The 27,426-nt window shown below is 43.5% G+C and overlaps 2 protein-coding genes across 20 annotated transcripts in view; one reads left to right on the forward strand and one right to left on the reverse strand.

Annotated features, from left to right (window-relative positions):
* Nucleotides 1-27,426, reverse strand: part of LOC100743087 (erythroid differentiation-related factor 1) — a 91,640-nt gene that overhangs the window by 44,886 nt on the left and 19,328 nt on the right. The gene's annotated exons all lie outside the window — the stretch shown is intronic.
* Nucleotides 1-27,426, forward strand: part of LOC100742929 (myosin-10) — a 76,262-nt gene that overhangs the window by 35,998 nt on the left and 12,838 nt on the right. For 5 of the 19 annotated variants that reach the window (XM_033319972.1, XM_033319924.1, XM_033319929.1 and 2 more), the window contains 15 exons: nt 1,921-3,800; nt 11,477-11,671; nt 13,697-13,807; nt 14,668-14,757; nt 15,013-15,099; nt 16,523-16,621; nt 18,789-18,857; nt 19,910-20,005; nt 21,273-21,507; nt 22,650-22,721; nt 23,515-23,677; nt 24,650-24,759; nt 25,702-25,877; nt 26,853-27,066; nt 27,353-27,399. In XM_033319972.1, the coding sequence (XP_033175863.1) occupies nt 1,962-3,800; nt 11,477-11,671; nt 13,697-13,807; nt 14,668-14,757; nt 15,013-15,099; nt 16,523-16,621; nt 18,789-18,857; nt 19,910-20,005; nt 21,273-21,507; nt 22,650-22,721; nt 23,515-23,677; nt 24,650-24,759; nt 25,702-25,877; nt 26,853-27,066; nt 27,353-27,399 (3,603 nt within the window). In that variant the 5' untranslated portion in view covers nt 1,921-1,961. The remainder of the gene's footprint in view (nt 1-1,920; nt 3,801-11,476; nt 11,672-13,696; nt 13,808-14,667; nt 14,758-15,012; nt 15,100-16,522; nt 16,622-18,788; nt 18,858-19,909; nt 20,006-21,272; nt 21,508-22,649; nt 22,722-23,514; nt 23,678-24,649; nt 24,760-25,701; nt 25,878-26,852; nt 27,067-27,352; nt 27,400-27,426) is intronic. The other 14 variants (XM_012384129.3, XM_033319946.1, XM_033319949.1 and 11 more) reach the window with 14 other exon arrangements.

The raw sequence follows: 27,426 nt of genomic DNA on the forward strand, positions 1-27,426 counted from the left end.
CTAGGAAATAGCTCGTTGTACAATGCTTGTACGTATCGTTTAGCGATATTTAACAAAGGACTGAAACAGTCCTATTATATTTTGAGTTGTAAAAAATTCTTTTCTTTCAGCGATCTAATTCTACTGGTATCTAGCGCGTCATTTACTTTTAGTATCAATTTTTGCGAAAATTTCAAAATCGAAGCTTGAAATGCAGCAAACCGAAAGCTCTAGCAAACTGGCGCGGCCAGTGCGATATTTGTTGTTTCACGATGGCTCGCAAAAGTCTTCCAATTTGCGAAACAACACGATTCCAGGAAGCAGCCAGCGTGGTATCCTTGAGCAGTTTCAGATTTCATTTTCGAAATAAGTTCGGTCGCTATGGCATAAATACGCGAACGCACGGAATAGCTAATAATAGGAGGATTCAACTTGGCAGCCAACGCGGCAGCGCTGCAACCGCTTCCTGAGTTCCATACGGCCGCATCTTCCGTTAATTTCGATGCACGCGCACCGAGAGGACACCACGGAAATTAAAGCCAAAGGGAGGAGTGGTCTCTCTGGTTAGCATCCCTGCGGTCGTACGAAGTGGCGCGAATTACGCGGCGTCTCTCCCAGAAGGACAGCGGATCTCGTTGTTCACCGAATTCGGAGCAATCTAAAAATAGAGCGTGCCTTCTCTTCTCTGCTACGACCTACCATCTCCGGTTTGCCCTCGCATATTTTCGTAATCGTCAGATCGCGAATGTTTATACCAAGAGGAACACATCCAAATCCACGGATATATTAATAACCTTCACTGGCTTTTAAAGGACGATCCAACACGCAAGAAATCATACACAGTGCCGGAAGAGATTACTTCAGAACGATTACACGAATGATAAACAAAAACACAGCCTTTGAGAAAAGGTGCGCAAATCAATTCGGTCTTTCATAATTACGTTATTTCGAGCAACTGTTTCGAGATAGGAAATTTGTCTTGTTACTTTTCCGCGGCATTGTATGTACGACGCAATTTTTTAGCGATGTGCAACAAATTTTGGCGTGTCTGCTTTCGCGTCCAAAATGAAAACGATCGTCGTGTATTCTAACTCTGTCGTGGAATTAAACGAATCTCTCTTCCTAGTCGTCCCTGGAATAAGACCAGGAAAATCGTTGGTCCAGAAATACCCAGTGACCTTCTTCCGAATGGCTCGCAAAGGAGGCACGAAACTGCGCAACGTCGATCGGTTATCCAGTTGTACGGACAGGAGGTAATTCGACGAGAAAGAGCGCGCGAATTACCAAACAGAACATTAATCTGTTATTTACGTCGCGTAAATCAATGGCGAGTCACGATGCGAGGGCGCGGAGTTTCTCTCGAATTCTCGTCGTTAATTTCCTGACCGAGGTCGAACTCGTTGTCCCGTCGTGAAGTCGACGAACAACGAACGCGTTTCTTCGGCCGTTCACTTTATGGGGCTACTAAAGCAAGCTTTGCCTTCGCATAACCATAAAACCACCGCTGCCGGTTGCTTCGACCGGCATATTCAGCGTTCACAGGTTACTCGCGATTTCCTTCGCGATCTCCCTTTATCTCGTTCTCTATTTCCTCCGCGCACAGTAGCCACGAAAAATATTTGTACGTATCTTTATCTTCCATTGATTCTACGTGCGATCCTCATACTCGCACGAAAGTACCAGTGAACGATACGAAATTTAATATACGCAGTGCTAATTAATTAATTAATTAAATATTATGAGAAATGTAACGGTGCGTTTAATAATTTTTCTAGTCGCCATAAAACACTGCGTGCGTATTCGACGTGTGATATTTCACAAAGGACAGAAATGACGTGTATCTTTGCTTATCTTCAAATTCGTAGCCAATTTTGTTGAATTACAAATTTCCATAAACATGCGCGGCGTAACAATAGCGATAATACAATTTTGTGATTGCAGGTGTCCACGGTGCGACTGTCCGACGATCCAGGCGCACCATAATGGCGGAGGTGGCGACCAAGAAGTCGATCAATGTCGTAAGTAGCAAAAAGAGCGAGGTGTGTAGTGTTCAATCTAACAACGGTTTGATCCAGTTGGATAACCTAACCGCGAGTAACAAGCAACTAATCTCGTTGTGTGACAACAACGACGACGAGGACGACCTAATCCTGACTAACAACACGCGTAACGAGTTGGATACCGACGACAAGAGTCTTCAAGAATTAATCGAGAGCGAGCTAGCCTTGAGAATTTGCTCCAGCACCGAAGAGGAGGCCGGTATCGAATCGGACGAGCAACAAGAAACGATGAACCAGCCAGAAGCGGTCAAGAGGATCGTCTTGGATATACATCAGGAGGAGGACGTCCTCGACGTAAACGCGAAATTCATCGTGGCGGAAACGGAACATTCCGCGTTGGTGGACAAATCGTACAGTTATCAAAACGGTCACATGTCACCGGAGACTAAAATTTCGAATTCTTCGTACGAGGAAAACGTGAAGCCAGAACCGATCACGGTAGGTTTCCGAGACGAGGAGGAGGAGCAGCAGCAGGAGGAACAGGCGTTCGACGAGCAATCGGAAGTTGGCAGCACGATATTGGTCGAAGAAACAACGACTCGTGAGATCGATCAGCTGGCGCGTGACACGTCCAACGATGGCAAATTCCCGCAAAACGAGGACGACGAAGACCCGCGTCCAAATTATCCCGTCCTTCGACCCACGGAGGCCACCGAGAGGCTATCGGAAGTGACGACTACGACCCAGGAATCCTTCGAGTCACCTTACGAACACGAGCAAGACCAGGTAACCAGAACCGTGTCTGCGAGTTACGTGGACAAGTACCAACAGGAGCAAGAAGTTCAGGGTATGATCTTCGAATCCATGGAAGCAGATATCGTGAAAGACGCTGTAATGATGGAAGAGAGTCGTTCGCGGAAGAGAGACACGACAGACACGTGGTCAGAGCAGACGATCGATACGGAGGATCGACAAACTGGTCAGTTTTCTGATAATTTCGATCAGTCCTTGTGTCAGGAGGACGTAGAGCCTCGTACCACCGAAGAATTCGCCAAAGAAACCGTACCGGAGAGTAAGAAACTAGCTGATACTTTCGAGCTTGCAGACACTGAGCGTGACAAGGAAAGGGAGGAGGTGAAAGAGTTCTCGGTGGACAAGGAGTCGAAGGTATCGGCGAACGATAAATCTTCCTCCTCGATGGAGGAGAAAATTCCCGAAGATGTGGAGGAACTATCCGTTCCAGGGAAGCCGATCGAGGAATCGGAAGAAGAGGCCCGTGGCACGCCGACGATGCAGTTCAGAAGCTTCGACGACGTAACATTGAGTCACTCGGAAAGCTCGGCAGATGCAGCTAGTACTCAGGAGTTCCTGGACACGGAACGTCGAGTGCTAAGCGAAGAAAATTGCGACCAATATCTTCCAGAAGATATTCAGGCTCGCGAGACCCTGTCGACTGAAAAGATCGATCCTCCTATTGGGAATTTGCTGGAGGAGGAGGAGGAGGAGGAGGAAGAGGGGCAAGGGCAAATTAAGGAGGAAGAAACGAAAGAGGAAGCAAACGATAACATGGACGAGCAAAACGCGATAACGGAATCGTCCAGCGAACTATCCGTATCGGAGCCCACTTTCATCGAGAAAACAGAAGTGGTGATATCCGAAAGCAGCGTGAAGATAGTCTCCGAGACGCAGTGCCTCGAGATCGACAACGACGCGGAACCAGTCAACGAGGAACAACTTCGGAACCACGAGCTCGAGTCACCGGTTCGCGCACCTCTTGCAACCCCCGACGACGAGACCAGCGACGTTTCTAACGTGGGTGACGTAAGTGTTGCTTCGTTTGCGACTAATCAACCACACGGATCTTTGTTAAGACGTAAGAGCGAGCTACGTTAAAGGTAGGACGCGCTTGACAGTTTGAAACGTTTAGAGTTCTATCAACCCTTCTAACTTTTCTGACAAAACGCTTGATACTCGTTCGTACGGAGGATGTTGTTTAATCGACGATGAAATTGCAGAGATTCGTTTCATATAATTCCAGTGGTTACGCTATAAAGCTTAGAAAGATGTTTTTTTTTTCAAATATTTTTCTCACCTTTGTAGCACACACTCTTCCGGTTCATATTGAAAAATCTATGCGATTTTATCGTCAACTAAATGGTATCTCCTATATTATATTATATAATACATTAGAAGGAATGATTCCGTTGTTGTTATTTGACGTTGAGTGATGTGTGTCGTGTTTCACTGACCAAATAACGTGGCCGATACGATTACGCGAAGAATTTTAGCAAAAGTAAAAGTTGGATTGAATTTCGAGCAAAAGGTCAGCATGCAGCTTGAGAGTAATTGATATTTAGTCTTTTTTCGTCGGATAAATGACGCGGAATGTTGAGAGAGGACATTTTATTAGGTCGAATTTAAGGTAGAAAATCGGTAGACACAGCTTGAGAGTAATTGGCCGACTACGTTGTTTCCGGCAAAGCTATATCTCGTAGCGAACCGATGGTACAACGCGTCGCTCTGCAAAGAGGCAGTGTTATTCGCGTTCCTACCGAGTGTTGAGTAATTCTTGCAAACGAGCCATTCCGCTTTTCCTGCCGGTACACCGCGGCACTAATTACACCGTTGCTTCTGCTCCCACGCATATTTCGTGGCGGTGATAATTAATCTCGTTAACCAGGTAAGCTGACGTTCCGTTCGATTCACTATAAAACTCTTCGCTCTTGACTTCTTTATCCTTTTTTTTTTTCTTCTTTTTTGTTTTACTTTTTTCCTGAAAGCTAAAGGAAAAACAAATACAGAAATGAAAAGGAAACGTTGAAGCGGCAAGGCGTTGTAGCGTAAACGTTGGCGCGTTTAATTAAATAACAAAGGCCTAATTGGCTCGTTGACACGGAGCAACGATGCGTAACCACTTTCATTCTCCGTTATTTCTCTTCATTGACACCGGCGAAGAATACGACACGCGAGCCTGCGCTCCTTTATTTCACGACGTGGTCCAGTGAGAGTATGGACGAATGTAGTTCACGGCTATGAACGGAATTACGACTAGCTGGTAACGCGAACCGAAACTCCACAAGCCGGCAATTAAATCGCGTTTGATACGCGGCATAAATCAGGTTCCTGACAAGTATCGAAACTCGCGGCCTACCTAGTGAAGACGAGCAGTCGTGCAACGAATTTGGTAACACGTAATCCTAGTTAAACAGAATAATTTCGCTGAATAATTATAACAATTCCATCTTGCTATCCGCTCGTCAACAGAGCTGGGTATCTTCGTAGGCATCGCTTGCTATTTTCAAAAACAGTGCCATTTCCAGTTGTGAGATTATCCTCGCCAAGTAGCGTAATTTTATTCGTATCTAGCGTTTGACTGGCTCGCAGATAAATCAGAATCGACTTTTCAGATTTGATTTTTAGATCCTCGGACGACAACTGTCAACAAACCTATGGTACTTTCGTTAGATCAGGATATTTCTTGCTTGCAATCATAAATTTCGCTTTTACGATTCACTTTTACGAACAGCGAGATAAAAATTATCGGGGCTTTTACTTTCGAAAGAGCATCGACTGTACCGAAGAAGAAAGCGTACAGCCGTGTTTCGACCAAACTCGTTGTATGTCCGAAATTAATTAGCGAGTGCAGGGCTCCGGAAATAACGTTGCGTGTTGGTGGAACGAGAAACAACGAGTTGAATGTACCTCGACGACACGAATAGAAGCGACAACGATAATTCACGGGCTTCACGTGAACAGATGAACGCGTACCGGAAGCAATCCGCTCGTTTATCAAGACGACGCTACGAAACCGAGTTATCAGACAGCCGGTTCAACGACTACCGCCCATGCCGTGTAACCTATTCCGCTAGGAACGAGCTCGACCGAGATCGAGGCCGTGACAAACTTTTAAATCGAATTCAGACAAATTCCAGTTAAAAGTTTCGACCGAGTTAAAGCGGAGCTTTTTTCATGTTTTGCGTGAAAATTCCGTGACAGTGGCCGCGAAATTTCGAAGCTCGTAATAAACTCTGTAATCGAATTTAGATGAAAATGTTCGACAGTTGAATAGTTTTAGAGCTGAAATTTAGAAATCTCAGTTTTTTTTTAACGTCGTTGAACTTTCAAACTTGGAGTACTTAAATTAGGGCAACGAGCGTTTCGACGTTATTTTCGAAGGTAAATTCTCTGCGTAACTTTTTGGGATTTTCCAACGTCAAACTTTCGATAATTCGTCGTTGCGAGTGTCCGAATTAAATTTAAACGAAAATCTTCGCTTAAAAGTTGCTACATCGAAATTTAAAGACCGCGGCTCTCGTACGTTGAACTTTCAAGGTCGCAACTCTCAGACACCGAGCTACCAAGGTCGGATCTTTTCCATACGCACAACTTCCATGATTTCCACACTCGATCAAGATCACGATTTACTTCCTATATGTCAGGCGACCAAAGCTTCCAGTTATCGCTGTTCGAATACCGGTTTCCTCGATCACGTGTCACAAAACGACTCCCCCACACACACACTGACATACGCGTAGATACGCGTGAAACGTAGCCGAGTGACGTTCAAAAAACCAAACGAACGCGTTACATCAAAAGCACGATGAAGAGTAGATCGAGGTCGATCTTGGACGAAGAACCGCCGGCCAATCCTGAGACTCTGTTTACTGTTGGATCGGCTTGCTACCTTTCGTTCTGCTATTCTGAACACCGTCTGCTCCCCTCGTGTTTCACCTGGCCACCCATACGCGGCCAACCGTCTCCCCGTGTCCGGTGGAAACGGCCAATCGCGGAAATCCAACGTATCCCCACGGTTTCCTCCTCGCTATCCACGCTTTGGAGAGCACCGAGTTTTCTGAACCTGGTCAGGTTCTTCCAAACGTTGCCAGACAGCTTTAGAGTTGTGGATCTAGCGGTCACTCAAACGTCTCGATCCTCGGTGCGAATCTCCACGAGGATGATCTTCGGTCAGGTAGGACTTGGGTCAACTCGCTACGAGGTCATCCAACGAAAATCACTGGCTATACTTTTCCACCTCTTCGTCTATTTCAATCTCTTTAACATCTTTTAAGCGTCTCTCTTGTCTGTTCGAGCTTTTTTACACTACCTTTGCTTATCGCATAAATTCGATCTATCGTCGGATAGAACTTGCGATTCACGGACCAATACGCGCGAAACTTGTTCAGATAGTTTCATATAGCTGTATAATAGAACATCTAATCGTGTATCTACTTTTTTGTCTCTTCGTCTTTTTCAACTTTTTCAATCTTCGACATTCTCTTCTTGTAAATTCAATCTCGATTTAAGCGCAACTCGAAGTCCTGCAATTTCCTCATCCCACAATTACGTATTCTTTTTCTGTCTCTCTTATCTGTTTGAATTTTGTTCTGGCAAAAAGTACGCTTGATCCTCGCACAAATCCAATCTGCCAATACTTAGCCGGACTTTTGTTACCGAAAGGAGAGATCTATCGTTGGTTTAATTGCATTCTCGAGTGATTTATCCCGCGGTTACTGTTTTATCAGGCGCGACCACGCTCTTCCTGAACGTTTCCCGTTTGCATAGAATTTTTCTGATCGGTATCGCGACGTCTGTCTGCCCGAGCTAGCGCTAAGGGAGCCCCGGCCCCAGGGCGCTCCACGAACACGTTCCCCTTCTCTTTGCATTCCCTTGCACTCTCTTCTTCCCTCTCGTCTGTTCCTTGTGGTTCTTCCGTCAGCTTTCGTCGACCTCGTTACCAAGGTAGACGCGCGTCGTCGTCCTCAGCGACTAGCCGGTCTTCGTCCAGGAAGAATCGTCCGATTTCTTCGAAATTTTCCAAAGTTTTTGACAAAAATTATGGAAATTGTTACTACTGGTGTTTGTGGTGATCTTTGAAGCTCGTTTAACGAACGTTTATCTTTTACTTTCTAAATCGAACGAATTTGAATTGCTCGGTGATCGCGAGAAAGTGAGGCAGATTAGGATCGGCGTGAAAGAAACTCGCGCGAAGGAAGCAACGATTTTCCACGGTACGTGCGAACGTTTTTTTCCTTCTGAAAATTACCTCGCATCTTCGCTACTCTTAACGAGAAAATAGCCGGTGTGTTGGTCGAATGATCGCGTGCTGGGACGATCGGAAGGGACCGAAGATCGAGAGATTCCAGCCAAAAATTGTGAAAGTGAATCGGAAGTCTCCGAATTAGAAAGTCTCGAGGTTTACGAAAGTCCGTCGCTGTTCCCGCTCACCGTGACCATCTTATTATTCATCGAATTTGCCGATCACGCGAGGCTTGCCTTTTTTCCATTTTTATTCTCGGCGTTCGATCTTCGAGAAAACGAGGAAGATATTAACCTGTAGCTGCAGGAAGATTTAAGCGTATCGTCGCGAATACAACATTATACATTTCACTTTTTAAATCATCGTCGTACGTAACTCGATCGTTCAACGACTTGGCACATCCAATGTCTTCGTCGTCGCAAAATATTTCCCTGCTTAATAAAAATATTTTCGTACTTTACGTGCACTTTCAGAATTAAACGTAGAGATAGTTCCGACGAGGAATTATTTCATGTATCGAATTTTAAAATTGCTTTCCCATAAACCACAAGAAATTCGATCATGTTTTTCACCCGTGATCTTTCTATTTATATTTCTATGTATATATATATGTGAATCATTAACACTCGCGTGACGTTACCGCATCGTCATCAGTCATCACAGTGCTAATTAAGAGATACAGTCAGTGTCCGGGAAACGTTGGCGCGCAATTTTCCAAAGATCTTTGGCGGTTGCGTTCGGCGTGAATGCCGCGTAATCGTCGGCGGAATCGAGTTTACGAGAGTTACGTGACCGTGTAATTACGTGTGTCGTGTCGAAGCGACGCTCTCAACGAAGCATCGCGTCGATCAGCGTCGTCTAATAAGAGGATCGCGATAAAGTTATCACCGGGGCAGCGGAGAACGCGCCACGATCGTCGTAACTAATTTCATGTCAGGATCTCTTCATTAAGCTCACCGGGAGCAACCAGAGCAAAAGGAATCGTCGAGGTTCGCCTTGCTACTTTCGCTGTTCGCGTAATTAACAATCGTGCGCGATTAAACGCTGCGTTGATCGAGATTGAGATTCGAAGAAGCGGTTTGCGTGGAACGGGGTATTATCGCGAGGAATTTGTATATGGCCAGTTCTTCGCAAGTCTGGATCGTTCTTAATTTACAAATCGAGATGCTACAACCTCTTTAAGAATTATTTATGGGATGTTCGACGAGACAGAAGATGAAGATTTCACAGAGATTTTATCGGATCGGAACGGACAGTTGGAGAAATGATCGCGAGAAATTTGTACGTCGAGTGAGGTTAATAGATCGTACGATTTTTATTTTAACTAATCTCGCATACGTAACAGTGTTTATTTGTTATCTTGGTTTCGAATATTAGTTTCCATCTGTTTAGATATCGTTTTTGAAAGTAAAACGCAACGCTTCGCGGACGAATTTCCATATTTAAATCGGTTCTGACAGTTCGACAGAGAAACAACTACATACGAGAGACTATCAAACGTAGAATCGTATCGTTGACGTATCTTTCTCTCATAAAAATTGAAGTGATTTTGTCTTTCCGATTAAAGGATCGATGAAAAGGAACCGTGGGAACGTTTCAAGCGGCATGAATCGATTAATCACGATGTTTGAAAAGTTGTTAAATTATACTCCTATATATCTTTCTTTCAATTAGCAGTTCGCAATTCGAATATCTGTTTAAAAAAGATTTGTAGTAGATTTAAAAAACAGAAGAAGAGAATGCCGGACAAATCTTACGCAGCAGATGTTAATCGTGTGGAAAGTGTGCGATGTTTACTAACATCTTGTTTAAGATCGCGTTCTGATCTGATCCGCTCGGCTCCATCTATGAATATTTATCAGCGATTTAATTACTGTACTGCCAGTCGCGTCAATTAAAACAGGGTTCCTTAAAATCACCATAAAACGTAGTCTTCGTAAATTGCATGGTTGGACTCGGACGATTTCCTTATCGATTTACCGAGAGGACAGTGGCGAGCTACGGGCGCGAGAAACGGAAATTCATTAGACACAACGACCGCGAACACAAATCGCCGTGAGATCAGCGTTGCATTTAAAACGCTAGTAAATGTGTCGTTTACTTATCTTCGAAACTATGGCAGTCACAGTTTATAGAATCTTTCCATCGAGTTCACTCTATTTCAATTACGTTATTCGATAAGCGTACGTCCCGAGAGAAGAATATTTGCCACGTAATAAGCGTAAACGTAAACTTCAAGACGCAAATGCGATCCGCTTTTGATAAAATGTAGCTATCCGACAATCCTTTCTTTCCATTTTAATACACCTACCTCGTTGTCACGTTAATTTTAACATCTCTTTCTAACCAAAGTATCGTCAAATCGCGTACGAAATAAATTTGACGTTCCAACGAGTTTCTACAGAATGTTTCTCGCAGAGAAGATTTTGTCAGTTCCAGCGTTTCCTAAGGTTCGTGCACCTGTTTCACGATTCGCTTGTTAGACAGTAAAATCGCTCTGTTGCGCGATTCGTATCTAGCCGATCGTTAATATCTAGTTAACTCGACCATTCGCTCTTCCTCGACGAGTTTGCTCATTGATCGCGATGCAACGCACATTGCTGCGCGTCGTATACGTCTAAGAGAATACATTAAGAATTTTACGGGGAAAAAATCTACCACGATATGTCTCCATATATCCTCGTTACGATTCGTAATAATATTCAAAATTCCAGAGATATCGGCAGGAGCGTCGATACTATCGTCGATCTTGATAAACTATCTGAAATTGAAGGAAAGCGGTTTCCACGAACGTGCGTGCTGTTACACTTACGCTCGATCCACTTTCCAAGATTAGCTATTTTTCGAGCCTCGAAATTATACCGGGTGTCGCTTTTCCGCTATGCAAATTAGTAGGCCATCAGACTACCGATTAAAATCCGATGCAATTTGCTCGATTTTTAGAAAAAAAAAAGAGAAGCTCCTCGATCGCTGCTCGGTTTACGACTATTGATCAGAAATTCGTTTATTTATAAACTTTCGAAAGAATAAGAGGATCGAATTACCGCGCGAGTATATATCAGTATCGTCGGAACATCGTTATTAACGATACTACTTTCGATATTTCGTAACTTTCGAGTTTCTCCCTGCGGATGCGCGTCGATGGAAGACGCACGAAGGAACACGCAGGATATCATTAGGGGAACTGTTGGAGCGACATCCTCTAATTTAGCCGAGATTACAGATTACGCGAGGTTTTTATCCGCTGGAGGACGCGTATTAAGAGAAAACCAAGACGATGCGTGGATAGAGGCAGAAGAAGTTACTATAGTTAACACGATCGTTCTACTCGAATACGGATACAGACGTAGATCTCGATATGAATTTCGATACGCGTACGATTGTGAACGCAGCCAATAGGAATTTCATCGGTAACCCTGCCGATAAAGCAATAAAAATCTGTTTCTGCCTGTTAACACAGAGCGAAAGCCGAGAGGAAACGATAACAACGAGCACGAGCGTGGTAACCTCGCCGGGCACGAAGGTTGGCACCAAGACGAAGAAGAAGAAGATCGAGGGCGTCGCCGGTAACGATGCCTCGCCGAATCTCACTCCTCGCACAAAGAAGACCAAAAAGAGCAAGAAGAACGAGCTTGAAAAGGAGAACATCTCTGTGGTGAGTGAACGCACCAAAGCGTGTTCCTTAAATTTTCTACAACACCGTACAGCCATCTACAAAGTGTTAAAAAAGAGTGAACGTTTGATAGAAATTTATAACGCGAACTCTACGCGAACTTTTCCGACAATCCAATAAACTAGCAGTTGTCGTGGATCAGCGAGTCGGCTCTATATCTCGCTCGTACTTTATATTTCTCACGTACCGAGGAAGCAAATAACGATAGAATTTCGGCCATTGAATTTCGTTTCTTTCATTCGTCCCGTTCAGCTTTCTTTCTTTTTTTATTTTTTCTTTTTGTTAACACCTCGTGTTCGCGAATCGCAAACGAGAAGAGTCGTGCGCTCGTGAGCATGTTCTTCCTGCGGACAAGAAAAGGTGCCAGCCGGATGTCGAGACGATCGAATCGAGACCGAGGAACCCGCGACTGACGAAGAAACCCGGTAGAAACACATTATGTGCATGAACCGTTATGTCGTGTTAATTAGCGACGTCGAAGAAGCATCCACGTCGATAGACGATGGTCTTGGCAGAAACCGGAAGAGCCTGTTTAATCCTTATTTGCATGCTTCCGATTCCGAGCAATAGTTTCCAGGCTTTTCACTTTAACCGACGCCGAGAACGGTACCTCTACTTCTCCATTTACGTTTTCTATTTACGTTTTCCATTTACATTTCTCGCTTGCATCGGTCTATCTTTCCACGCAACGGCATTCTTAAGAGACGAATTTCTTTTTCGAGCATTCGGTAAGAATTTCCCCGTAAGAGCAGCCTTTTCAGTATCCTTTTGTCGCAAGTTTCTGAGTAATTTGATTCGTCCACGGAAAAGTTCCCCTCCAAGTCGAAAAACAACTTGCTAGTTGTCCACGGACAAAGAACATGGACTGTCTGGAAAGAAGTTTCGGTAGAAGTTCCTTCTAAAAGGAAAGCTCCTCGGAAGTTGAACATTTCCGGAGATCGATATTTAAAGTTCCGCCTCTTCTTTGCTTTCTGATAAAGTCTGCATTTTTTCCAATAGTTCTCAACGCTGACGAGAACTTCTCCAACTATGGAATGCCGAAAGGGGAATATCACGCCTGATCCTCCTAACCGTCTACGTATAGCAGATGGAAACGATATAACGTAGTTTTAAACGAAAGCTTTGACCGACTGATAATTTATATCACACCGTATATACGTTATATCTTGTTACTTATACAGGGTGGTTGGTAACTAGTGGTACAAGCGGAAAGCGGGTGACTCTATGCGAAAAAAGAAGTCGAAAATATAGAATGAACATTTTTTTTTTAATTTTTTTAAAAATCTACAGTGAGATCCGTTATAACGAGACGTGATAAAGTGCAGGCGACAGAGCGAAAATTCAAAGTCAATTTTTTCGAAAACAAAGCCTCAAACGAAAAATTTGTATTCTATATTTTCGACTTCTTTTTTCGCGTAGAATCACCTCCTTTCCGCTTGTACCACCAGCTACCAACCACCCTGCATATCTTCCGCTTGTACCACCAGTTACCAACCACCCTGTATATCGTAGTTGTTATTCGTATGTGTATATGCTATATTTTGATTTAATAACAATACTCGCATTAGTAAAAATGAATTCGTAATCGTGAAAGGTGCTTTGGAAAATTGACCTATCTACAAATATATGAACTACTTATCGCGGTAGTATTAGGTTGTCGGAAAAGTTTCTTTCGTTTTATAAGGAAATAATAGACGCACAATGTTTTTTGTTTATTGAATTATGCACGAACATAATAATAGAAATATAACGAAATAGATCAACCTAATTCGATAAAATAATATAAAACAGAAATTGTTTTATCATCTTATGAAATGAAAGAAACTTTTCGAACAATCTAAACCTAATTCGATAAAATAATATAAAACAGAAATTGTTTTATCATCTTATGAAATGAAAGAAACTTTTCGAACAATCTAATAAATACGTTGTATCGTTTCTGTCTACGATACGATAATGTATAACCGTGTTGCATGTACAGTGTGCGCGTGTTTGTCTGTTTGTTAGAATTCTAACTTGCAAGAGCCGAGCATGCACCCCGGTCCCCGGCAGACGAACCCGGAAACCTTTGATTTCTCCGACGAAGACGATCTATCGAACGTGAACGTGAAATCTCTGGTAAGTTTCGTCGGCCAGAAACTTAAGATCGTGAAGTCTCAAACACTTTCCACGCGAGCGCGTAAAGTGGCTGCAATTTTTCCTCGTCGCACAGTCGGTCGCGATCCGATAAATCGTCCGTGATCGGATTCGATTCAACCCGTGGTTGCCCGTTACACGAGGCACGATCGACGTAAATTCGCCACGTGGCTCGCGTATCCCGTTCACGCGACCGGCCAAAGAGGAATTCGTCTCGCGTGCGTCCACTCTTTCTTCGTATCTTTTTTTCTCCTTCGTCCGGTGATCGTCCGAGCGAGGAAACGCGGTCCCAAGTGGAAAAACCGTAAACTCGACGAGGTACTTTTACGATTTCTTCGAGATCGAGATCGACGTATAGCGACGAAGAACGTCTGTTTTTAGAACCGGTCTTAGAAACGGAGACCGTAACTGTCGATCAAATTAAGAAAGTTGAAATATGAAAATTCGTAGTTTAATTTATTGCCGATACATAGTCGAGGAGCAACAAAGATTAATCTTGTATAAATTTGTCGATAAGTATTTATTCGCATAATAGTAGCATTGATTTATTGATCCTATCGAAAAGTACAAAGAGAACGCTTCGGGCGTTCTCTGATATAGAAACAGCAGAGGTAGAGAAATTGCTAATCAATTCCTTTGTTAAATTGTTACTCGTAAATTATCCTGCATGTATAGCGAATGTAACGATGTAATCACCCACGAGTATCGTGATATATCGAGGTTTCTCTGCAATGACGATAGTAGAAGTCCGATCGAAATAGCCCAAGTAGACTATGAATCACCGTATATCCAGTCGCATGTGATTAGCTTTGTACCCTGTGCATTGTATTTTGTGCATGCAGACACAGAATTATGTATCGGAGGCGACTCGAAACGAGCAAGATCGATGTACGAAGGAAAAGATCGCGACTGGCGTGTCGATCAAACAGTTGGTAAGTATGGAAAAAAAACCATAATTAAGCCACTTACTTTTAGTCTTTCTAATTTTTCGTACGTATCTTCTAATCGACTATTTTATGTCGCGTGATTGACGATTAGCGTCGTTTATCAGATTTATTCGTTGTCACTCTTTTAACGGCCGTCTTCTTATATAACGAACGCTTGTTCGCGCGGCTGAAACGACAAAAGAAAACCGCTTTAATGGCTGTCGAATTACACTTTGTCAGTTGTTATTTTGTCACTAACAGTGTCGTAGCTTTGGCGACATCTCGAACATGAGCGACGGCGATCAGACTGCGTACGGGAAAACCAATCACGCCATGGACACCGAAGAGGTTTGTATATTTAATCATCTTGCCACCCATTTTCGCGTTTCAATTTTCGTTATTTCTAGCTAAGATGTTATAAATGATCCGCAAGCGACTATTTTAAGAGGGTAGTTCATCCCTGGCGAGTGGAAATTGTAGTTAGATCGCGTAAATTTCTATGCAAATCTCATTTACAGAATTAAGACGGCGGCATCTATGTAGAAAATCGTAGAATCTGTTGGATACCACAGACGATTAAATATTATATCGATCGAAATTCTCACGAATGCGTAAATATTCGCGGTCTAATAGTGGCAAACTAAGACGAATTCGATATGTGCGATGAACAATTTCAAATAAACTTTCGACTCGCTTCGCGTATCATCTCGCGTATTCTGTGTGAACTACTCGCTTAAGTAATACACTTGGAAGAGAGCAGCATTAACCCTCGACACAGACTCTAATTGCCTAAAAATATTCGCGGCACGTATGGAAAATAACCCGTTGCCACTTGTCAGGTGTTTCCTTCGCTTTGTTAACCTCCGACTAACGGAACGACGGAAGGCGAGCCTGAACGAGATGGTGTGGGTAATTTGAAAAGATGATTCGGTATCCGAGAGAAGAACCTTCGTAGTCGAGGGTTAACGAGCACGTAACGAGAACCCATGGTCAATTTCGCAACGATAGATCGACAAAGTTCTTCATGTTTTTTTTTTTGTCTTCCCTGAAAAATCGCTATATAGCATAAGTCCCAATTTTTGAGTTCGTTTTTTTTTTTGGCTGACCGCGTCGATGGAAAAGTAGAAACGTTGAATCGGTTCAATTCGCTCTCGAGCTAATTGGAGTTGTTCGCGAGCATGTTGCTCGGCATTCGATGTTTCGTGGTACGACAGAGGAATGACAGCCCTATTAACAGTTATTACTGCATGAGCTACTTCGAACTTCCGTTATTTCGCTTCGCGATGTGTGGCAATAGGATTAACCGAACGACAAACAAATAATTTATCCTGATTATCGTAACAGCATACTAATCGCATAACGAGTGCGAGCTTTGTGACGTTCGTTAAAACCTCTCTGTCTCTTTAATCCTGAAAAACTTTCGTAACATATCGTTATCGTGGATGATATTTCGCCTTGGTACGTTTGTATCTCTTTGGGAATGTAATAACGTCGAACAGATGCGATAACACCTTTTGTTAGAAGAAAAATGAAAAGGTTATCGTTTGGTTAACACCGCAAATAATATTGCGATGTTATCGTTAGAAGATGGCAATATCGAAGCAAAACTCTGTCGCGTGATAACGTTTCGAAGTTGAATTTATAAAAATTGGAAAATACACGGACCAGAAGGTCTTCCGAGATAAATAAGTTCACGAAGCTCGCCACTCCGCGAAACTATCCGCAACTCGCTGCTAATCTGACTTCCCATTGACGCTCCCAACGATCGTAGAAAGCAAGGTCGCTGGGTGATCTGCGAGTATGCGAGAAGGGTTACTCGAAGTTCACCAAAGACGCGCTAGTCTTCACCGGGGTGTCGGTCAAGGCCCTCGTAAGTACCTTTCGTGAACCTGTTGGACGACATCGGGGACTGCTGGAATGTTTCATCTTTGCTATTCTCGTCGAACAAAAAGAATACAAAGGAGAAAAAGTAGAAAAACGACCCGATACCGCGTACACATATAGAACAATTATCTTCAATTGTTAAAATCTTCGATCTATGAAAATCCTCTGCGATAAACGTTCAAATATTTTCATGTGCCTCTATACGATGTGAGTACAAAGAATAACGTCGCTACAGTCCGACGTTTAATTTTCTTTTTTACGATTTCGTAATTATAATCTTATCGTAGAATCATCGTATGCTCGTCTTGTGCCAAAAATAAGCAACTCGTAGAAAGGATGGATCGAAGAATTTCCCGAGTGCACGTGAGCGATTCGCTCGAGTACGCCGCGCCGCGCCGCGCCGTCGTCGAAGATGCCGAAGCGTTTTGCCGTGCAGTCGGTCGCCGTAACGCCGCGAATGCTGTCTCTCCATTTAAGGGAGGGCCGGCTTTGATAATAACCTACTACTCATTTGCCCCACTTTGTGTAGCCAGCAATGGCCGAGAATCGAGGTCTTACGAGTTTTTCGCCGCGTGTATCCGTCGTTTATCGGTTATCCGGTTACGGATTTCGAGACGAGTGACATAATTCCTTGGCATCGTAGCCTCCGCTGCACATACTCAGTGAAATCGTCTCAGTTCCGACTCGTTCTATCGCTCTTTCCTTTTTTCTTCTTTTTTTTTTAACGAGCACGAAGAAGCCTGTTTTTTAATTTTTTCATCGATCTCTATCATCTTTTCTTTTCTTTTTTTTTTCAATAATTTACAATTATCGGCTACGTAACAGTGCGTATCGACAAAATTGGCGGAGAAACTTTGAAATTTCAATATGCATAGATCCGGCTGGAGAACGGATGAAAAAGACGTATTCGCGTCGTGTCGGAGAAAGCATCGGGCCGGGTCCGTGCCAAAAAGAAAGGCTATTCGAGCGAAGCTCAAGCCCGGGAAACAATTCCAGCTGTCTCCGTGGTTCGCCCCTCTCGTTTCTTTTCTTCTTCTCTCTCCTTCGTCCTCTTTTCTTTCTCTTTGGCGATGCAGCGGTTGGCGACGATTTTGTATCGACCAATTGGCGACCGACAACCTTTTAAGGCGCTTCTCTGCCAATTCGGTCACGTTAGCGCGTACCCAGCGCTGTGGTTTGTTTATCAGTTAACGATTCTCTTGCTCGACTGGAAATTTAGTTAACACAGGCCTGTGGTACGCTAAGATTTCGCCTGCGAGCTGGCTCAGTCTAATTCCTTCGGTCAACGCTTTTTCTCCAATAGGAGAATATTCTATGGATCTTCTATGTACCGAACGATGCAACGGTAAAGGTAAAAGAAAAGTCGAAGATCTGATACAAGTTTAAAATCTACCAGTTTCGATGGAGCTTGGTAGATCGCGGTCGTTTCGCGCACTTTTATATTTTCGCGAAGACGATTAAAAATACGAAAACACAGTTGGAGAATCGTTTTACGCGATAAACGCTGCAAAAGGTATTACACTGGAACATTACACGCGATCTGCGAATATCACCTGCGGCGCGTGCATTTCTGCGCTTTCGCGTTTCCCGTGAACGCATAAAAGTCCGTGGTGTAAACGTAAATCAGAACTGTCTCTACGCGTTATAAAATTCTCGCGTCTTTTCTAACAACATTTTTCAAACGCGAAAATCTACATCTACGCTACTTTTGTATCGATGTGTGTATACTTACCTGTTTCCTACCACGCTTCAAGAATAAAATCTTCGAAAGCAAATACAATGTAAAAGATAAAAGAAGGAGACGTCGCGAAGAGCAAAGAAAGAAGCAGAAAGAAAAACAGAAAATATCTGGAAAAGTAAAGAATTGAAAGAGATAACAATAGGAAGCGTGGTGGAAGGTAAACAGCTGTAGAATATTAGCTCAAGTAATTCGCCTTGCGTCTGGCAAGCAAAAAAAGAAAGGGGAGAGGGAATTCCAGAGACCGCCAACCGCTGAATCTCTCCAACTCTAGAACGAAGGTAGCGCTTCGAATATTTACCACACGACACTAACCCGCAGCCCGTGCTGTTTCTTTCTTTTTGTTCGGTGCCTTCCCCGGCCCCGGAATGCATGAAACCTTAATCGAAAACTTACGAAACCGACCTCGGGACAGAGGGCTTCCTACTGTAGTTTGGCAAACTTAACGAGCGAGGGTAAGGACACGGATCGACCGAAGCTCGAGGTAAGACCCCCGAAACACATAACCACAAATACGGTCGATTCGCACCAAGGTTTTATCTATCCTCACTTTTCTTCTTATTCTCCAACGCTTCTCGCCTGCCACGCCGTTCTTCGAACGCAGCTTCATTTCTCAGCATCCATCTATTATTATTTCTCCGCCAAATGTTTGACAAACAAGTTTTGCTTCTACTTTTGATCACTTCGTTGAACAAGATCGTAGTGCCCCTTACAAATTGCTCGAGTCTATCTGGTAATTCGATTGAAACGAAAGTTTTGTTTCGTTCGGTTTATCATATCAGTTTGTTATTCGACGTAGCGCTAATACGTAGTAGACATTGTAAAAATTAGATGTTTCTGCGATTTTCGTTTCAATCTGCTGGATCTGCAAACGATTGGACGATTCCTTAGGCTACTTCCACACGGAGATACGTGGATCGTGATACGCGTATGATACAGATGGCACGTGTATTAGCTTTGGAGGCGTCGAACAACGGAATGCGATTTCGGTTAATCTATGTCACGCTGTATGCTGTATAAATAAACGCGACAAATAACGTTGCGCGGAAAAAGAACACGATTCGACGCTGTCGTAGTTCAATTTTTTTATTGTTCGAATATTTCTGACGGTAACTGTAGCAGCCTCTCTTATTTTACTTTCGCGTCGTAGCTTGTCTCCGTGTGAAGCTACCTTTAGTCCTCTCGTTCTGTACCGTTTGGGAAGCTTTTTGGAGCGCACCCAACACTCGCACGAAGCGTCCTAGTTTTACCACGTAATAAGAACGTTCACCGTGGGCACGATTTATCTTTGAAAATTCGCATATCCTTTAAATTCGCAGAAAACTAAAACTATTCGCATAAAGCAAATGAAATAAAGGAAACTCCGCTTATACTTCTCTCCGATCAGCGAGACACGCTTTCATGCTCACGCTGAACAAGCTTCGGACTAGATCGAAGCGCGCACACATTCACGAGGTATTCTCCCTCGACGACAAGACCAGGGCTGAAGGCTTTCGAGCACTTCTCGTTTGACGCGTGCACTGTTTGTGTTTACAGAAGTCGAGCTTCAATAAATTCGACGCCCTCAGCAAGAAGACGGTGCTGCATGTGCGTTCGATCGACGCGGGCAAAGTGCAACAGCAGCTGAACGCCGTAAGCTCCCGCACTCTCTCTCTCTCTCTCTCTCTCTCTCTCTCTCTCTCTCTCTCTCTCTCTCTCTCTCTCTCTCTCTCTCTCTCTCTCTCTCTCTCTCTCTCTCTCTCTCTCTCTCTCTCTCTCTCTCTCTCTCTCTCTCTCTCTCTCTCTCTCTCTCTCTCTCTCTCTCTCTCTCTCTCTCTCTCTCTCTCTCTCTCTCTCTCTCTCTCTCTCTCTCTCTCTCTCTCTCTCTCTCTCTCTCTCTCTCTCTCTCTCTCTCTCTCTCTCTCTCTCTCTCTCTCTCTCTCTCTCTCTCTCTCTCTCTCTCTCTCTCTCTCTCTCTCTCTCTCTCTCTCTCTCTCTCTCTCTCTCTCTCTCTCTCTCTCTCTCTCTCTCTCTCTCTCTCTCTCTCTCTCTCTCTCTCTCTCTCTCTCTCTCTCTCTCTCTCTCTCTCTCTCTCTCTCTCTCTCTCTCTCTCTCTCTCTCCTCCTCTGGATACTTTAACATTGACGTACTTAACCCTTCAGCCGCGAAGAGCGCGTAAATAGCCTTCCTGTTTCGAGCTGTTGGCGTGGAATCGATCGTTTCAGCTCGTCCACTTTTCCTCTCATAGCCGAGCAAACACAAAGGAGCTGATCGGTCGAAAAGAAAATCCCGGCTGAAGGATTAACCTTTTAATTATAAAAAGCTACCATTTTCTTCTTCGAAATATTAGTTTGTCACAGGAAGTTACGGCATCCGGTGCTATTAATATACGAGTACACACTGGCTACATCTTTCTTTCATCTTCGTCTTAAAGGAAGATCTTTATCGTCGGCTTAACCAAAGTGTAGATAAACGAAGGGGTAATATTTAGATCGTACTTGCTAGAAGAGGTGAAAATTTATCGATCTCGTATCGAAAAATACAAAAGTTTCTTACCGCGAATATCTGTGGTTCAGTTTACGATAAGTCCGAACAAGTACTTGATCTTTGTTTAGTCTCTGTTGGTTTACTCGAATTATTGCAAAATTGTTGCTTTAATAACGCGTAATGACGCGATACGCTTCTCAGAAGTGATATAACGCAGAGCATAAAGATGTAAATATCCTCTTTAAAGACTGTGGTATCGCGTTCGAGTTGTCAACTCGTTCCCGCAATCTGCCAGTTTGCTCGGATCCGATCGGAGTAATTGGGACAAGGAAAACAGGCCGGTTAAAGGGAACGAGATGATGATACGGGTGAAAAATAAAAGAGCGAGGAAAAAGTGGAGGATCGGTAAAGGAATAATGGAATTTGACGGCAGGTGGGTCAAAACGGCGACACGAATCCCAATTGCCGTAGCTGCGGCAAGGTCGTCTTCCAAATGGAACAGACAAAGGCCGAGGGTCTAGTTTGGCACAAGAATTGCTTCCGGTGCGTGCAGTGTAGCAAGCAGCTTAACGTGGACAATTACGAGAGCCACGAGAGCACGCTTTACTGTAAGCCACACTTCAAGGAACTCTTCCAACCGAAACCGGTTGAAGAGTCCGACGAGCCTGGTAAGTCGATCACACCACACCGTTTACGCCACGTTCACCTCAAGCTCTGCTAGTCGTAGGCGGAACTCGCCTTAAAATAGCCTCCGATCTAATCTCCGCGAATCTTTCTCGTCGCTTTGATATCACCGCCTTCTCTCGCTGGAAATCACCACTACGTGACAATTTCTTTCTTCTTTCTTCTTAATACGTACCTCTTTTTTTTCGCTGCACTCGTGACACAAACGTTGGATTTAAAAATCGTAACAGACAGATTCTTACGATGTGTCGACGCTGTAGACTTTAAAGATTCGCGAGGTTAACCCTTCAACAGCAAGTAAATATACGATACAGTGCTACAAATACCACCGCTCTATATATATATATATATATATATAGATACCTATAGTTAAAGAAGAAATATCCAAATCCAGTAATAGATATAACATAAGAATTAACAACCACCAAAACCCACTAGTTACTCAGTTACGTGACACGACGGATCAGATCCGCAGGCTAAAAAGACATTACCCTCTAGATTTTTAAACATTAGATTCAGCTAGAATCAAACATACGATAATCATTTATTACTCGCGTTATAGTACCACGCTAGAATAATTTACTTATAATTCCCAATGAGAATTGATTGTAAATTACTTCCAAATAAAAAAAAATTTCATATCGTAGGAAAATCTCACGGGAACAATTATTATTATTAACAGTTATTATTATTATTAAATTATAATTATTATTAACAGTTATTTATTTCCAAGTGGTTCGTTCTAAATTCTTGGTTACTTTGTTATCGCGCTGTCAAAGGATTGAAAGAACAGGAACGAACGAGATCTGTTTTTCCAATTTTCCATAGAGAATAACGAAGCGATAGATTACGCGTCGTAAAATAAATAACAATGAGAAAAAAATGGAGGGTTTGCCTTTGGTCGAAGGAAATACGATCGACGTTACGGACGAATGGGTGAAATAAACTCTCGTATATCGTGCGCGGCACCCAACGCTCAGGTCCCCCTCTTTAACGTAGTCACTGAAAATTGCTCTCCTTCCCCTCTATTCTCCCGTTCCTCCAGTCGTTTCCTCCCTCTATATAATTACACGTAAATGCAGAGAGATCGTTAATGCAACAAAGAGATGTCTTGTGAACTTCGTAGTGCGACCTCGAAAGCCGGAGCTGATCATACGGGAGAACGAGCCGAAAGAGCTGCCGCCTGATGTGGTCAGAGGTAATAGTTCTGACTGGTGGTAGTGTGCGACCAAGCGACGACTAAAGTCGTCCAAGAGTGGATTTTCTAACAGTTGCCTAACCGTTTTGCAGATTGCACCCATTTTAATACCGCTGATTTATCGTTAACAACGACATACGCATTTGTATTATCATAATTTTTTATTTTGTTTTTCTTCTTTCATACCCTAATCGGTTTTTTGGTTTGATTAATTCTTCATTTCGTTGTGGAGTGCGAGGATGCTGTAACGTCGAGTAGCGAGACAAAATCATCGTTGCATGACGACGATCTCGAGCCCGCGGTGGAACAATCGTAAAAAATACTTAATGCGAGTATCAAGCGAATTTGTAATTAGGATACGTTCTCGTATCTCTCTTATCGCGTCTTTATCTTAATAACAGAAACGTTGCCTTTCCATACGAGAATTCCTTAACATTGAAACTATTAAGATTTAAATTATTAGCTGCGAATGCGTTACGAGACACGTATGATCGAGAAATAAGAATTGTTTCTCAAGCACAGCGGACACGAGATCGTCGTGAACCGATTCACTCCGTCCCCAAACGACTAACTCGCCCGGTAAAACCTCTTTAGAGCGAACTCAACGATTTTATCACAGCTTGACTAGACTCCCGAACGCATTCAGAGAACAAAGTCGCCTACTGGGCCATTAGAAATCATAACCATCGCATCGACAACAGCGTATCATCGATGTACGCGATATATAGTGGCGGGATTACCGTCTTACGAGAATATCGGACGAAAGAAAAATATTATTTAATCTCCGTTACAGCCTCAGACAAACCGGACCTGGGTCTCGAGGAGTTGTCGAGCCTGAACGTGAAGTCCCGGTTTCAAGTGTTCGAGAAGGCCGGTACGGAGACCAACGAGATCGAAAGGTCGCCGTCGCAGATCGCTGTCAAGAGGTCTCCCAGTATCTTAAGCAAGCTCGCCAAGTGAGTAATCCATCGTTTCGGTAGAGTCACCTACGTTATTCAGCTCGTCGTATCGTTCTCCTGGCCTCACTCTCTCCTCTCTTGTTCCAACGGCCATATACGATGGCATCGTGGGTCGAGGAGATGGTTCTCAGCCGTGACACAGATTCGTTTCCACCAGTTGGACACAACGAGGACTCTGTGACTCCAACCACTCGACGTTTTTCTCGGAACGCTGATAATCTTTTAACTTATCATCCTTCTTTTTAATCGAATTCTTCTTTTTCATTTATGTCGCGTTTCCAACTTTTTACTTTACGATTCGTTTCGATAGCAAGTTGGTAGACGAAGCTGTTTACAACCGTAGCATTGCGTCGGATATAAAGTACGTAAAAATATTACCCGTAGCTTGAAGGATCGATGGTTCAACGATGAAAATACGTGCAGCGTTGCAGCTTTTTAAATATCCTTTAACATGGCCTTTCTCATTCTCGTTTAGAAGCAACAGTCGGAAAGAATTTCTCCATGCAATTTGTCCCTCGCTAAAGAATCGAAACTGATTAAAAAATTAAAGCTGATACTGGAAACGCGTGCCATCCGTATCGTAAATGCGACTCGATGTTCCAATAGACTAAGAAGAAAGAAACGACGTAGCTCGTTAACCGAAGAAAGTATCGCAAACACGAAAGACTGGCGATTAAGTAACGCGATGAAATATCAAACGTACTAAATATCTCCTAAATATCTGCATCGCTGGAGAATGTGCAAGCGCAGACTTTACGAACATAAAATAGTAGGGCGAACGATGAATTTGCTAACGCACCCGTGATTGCGACAAGATCGTGTTTGATCGATCAGCGATCTTTTCTCGTGGCCATAAGCCAGTGCATAAAAGAACATCGTGAACAGGCACGTGTGTCGGCGTTGCTCGTGCGCCAGGCAATTAAAATTCGTCGAAATGTTTGTGACTACTTTGTACGTCTTTTTGTCCAGATTCCAAGCCAAGGGCATGGATATCGGAGTAGCGGACGAATCTCTGAATGGAATCCCTTACGAAGAGTCGAGCGAGAGCGAGGAGGATGAAGAAGCGGAGGAAACGGAGGGTGAGGAAACGAAGAAACATTTAATTGAAATCGAGACTTTACGTAGTCCGATGTTTCCAGCTCTTCTCTCAGGCTTTTCCCCTCTCTCACTGCGTTCCCTTTGCTCCGATTGAAGGCTGCCGTATTTCCGCGAGAGAGGCAGCTCTTTTTGCAAGCTTTCTCCTTGTACTCGATGGGAATAGCGTCATCGGAAAAGCTTCGCGTGGCGGTTTGACAGCTACGAAATAACGTTTTATCGTCAAGTGCTATAAGCGATTTTCCACAAGATCGAGCGAATTAAATTCGATCCGTGGAAGAATTCCTTAGCTGATGAAATTATTTTCTTTATACGATCTTTCCTTCCTTCATCGTCTTGTTCTTTGCTCGATAATACGACCTTTGCTAAACTCTTTATCGAATTTGAAAAACGTTTCTGTTCGTGTCTACGATATTGGAATATTTACCGCGCTATTAACGTCAGAATTATTAATTGCTCCGGTATTTGGAAATTTCCAATCGCTTGAACGAATTTAACGAATCCAGATTAATCAAACAACGTCGAACAATCCTGAGAGTATAACGAATAATCTTTTCTCTTGAATGAAAAGTTCCAACTACGACGACGAATTACAACTTCGAATTATAAGTTGGAATCGTAACAGAGAATTATAACTAGAAATTATAATTTCCAATTAGAACGTCGAATTGCAACTTGGAATTATAACATCAAATTATAGCATCGAATTATAACTACGAATTACAACCTCAAACGTACAAGTTTCAATCGTAACACTGAATTATCATTTATTGTACCATTGCAATGTTAAAACGACGAACTACAACTTTCGATCGCAGTCTTCGAATGACGACATCAAAGTATACCTTGGAGTTGTAACGTCGAACAATAGCGTGCGATTAATTCCAAATGGAAGTGTAACTTCTCAAATTATTCGTGTTTCACAGAGCTGGACAACGAGATCGTGAAGGCGAAACGCGCGACCCGCGAGCGTCCCATCAGCTTCACAAAAATGGACGACATAAAGAATCGCTGGGAGACGACCAGTCAGCAAGGGAGACGCGAAGTTCAGCGAGAGGCGAGGAAGGAGGAGATCGCTGGAATTCGTTCGAGATTGTTCATGGTAAAATCGCGTTCGTTTTCGGGCTCGTTGAACCGTTAGCATTCGTTTAATTCCGCGTTTCGAGGAAGAAACGATGAGCGCGGGGCGTTCGACATCGTTTCCAGAGCATCTAAATCGCCGGCGATGTAGTGCGGGGGTAATGGCATCGAGCCCATTAGACGTAGACGCAGAAAAACTTGGAGAGAAGGAAATGTAGCGCACGCATTCTCTCTTTACAACGAGCTTTGACGCCGAGTAACATGTGCACTGTAACGATTACGGAGGAACGCATCGCAATTGCGAATGATTTTGCTCGTTTGGTCGGTTGCTCGATCAACCATCGTAGATCTGACATTTTCGAGACAAAGCGCAACGACTTAACCTGGCAACCTGGCGATCGATTGACGAGAAGTCGTAGAAGCTGGTAATTAATTAACGAGAGGATCGGAAAGATATAACAGCGAGGTAGGAAAAGGAACAGGAAACTAGCGATCGATGGAGAAAGAGAACATGGAAATAACGATTAGGTGGTCGGTTGATAAAGAGAACGTAGAAATGATAATAATAAAGTGGAAATAATAATCGACCGATCAACGAGGAAAACGTGGAAAGGACAAGTTAACGAGGAAGTGATAGAAAGAAGGTAGAAAGTGAAAATTGACAACTTTTTTCCAAGGAAAGAAGGTATCGCTCGTAAGTAATCGAACGCTTTGATAGGTTTGTAACAACGTTGTACGAATCGTTGGTGAAACGTACGAATCGAAACGCGTAAATTGTTACTATCTATTTCTAAACGCGCGAGAAAATCGTTTATCAACGCGTAATTCCCACTCGCGATCCTGTAATTGCGTTACGCGTTGCCAAAAATACGCAAGTGTCCGGACAATTTTGAACAGTACTATAATATATCTTTGTGGAAAGATTTATCATCGTCTCGGAGAAACGAGATCAAAGGGTATTTCGTGTAGCTAACGGAAGACTCGATTTCTGTTGCAGGGCAAACAGGGTAAAATGAAGGAGATGTATCAGCAAGCGGTAGCCGGAAGCGAACGCGTGACGAAGATCAATGCGGCCGAAGAGATCCAACACTCGACCCACGCTCGTTCCATCAAAGAACGATTCGAACGAGGCGAGCCCATCGCTGCGTCCGACGACGAGACGGACAGCAAACCGAAACCGGAGAAGGCTGACGAGGAAGTGATCGCAGCAGGTGCATTTTGCCCCGCGAACCAACGTATATTTAGAACCCGTTAAATGTAATTAGCCACATGGATCGGCGGTCGAAAACTGCCAGCGGCGACTGACCGCTGAATTTGCTACCATGTGCGCTAGAAAGATCGTACCTAGAGCGTGCTCTCAAGATAGATATCGTATAGGTCGTATAAGTGGAAGTGCACTAGCTCTAGGCATCTTCTTTACTCTGTATCTGTTATTTGCTCTTGCAAACCGATACTTTGCGAACACTGTTTCGAGATAAATCGATCGATGTTACACAGGGATCAGCAGGAAGTCTCGGTCGCTGTTCCTCGAACTGGACGCCACGGCGGCGAAGACTGGGCGACCGGTGACT

The sequence above is a fragment of the Bombus impatiens genome, unplaced genomic scaffold (assembly GCF_000188095.3).
Source record: "Bombus impatiens unplaced genomic scaffold, BIMP_2.2 scf_0020, whole genome shotgun sequence".
NCBI lineage: Eukaryota > Metazoa > Arthropoda > Insecta > Hymenoptera > Apidae > Bombus > Bombus impatiens.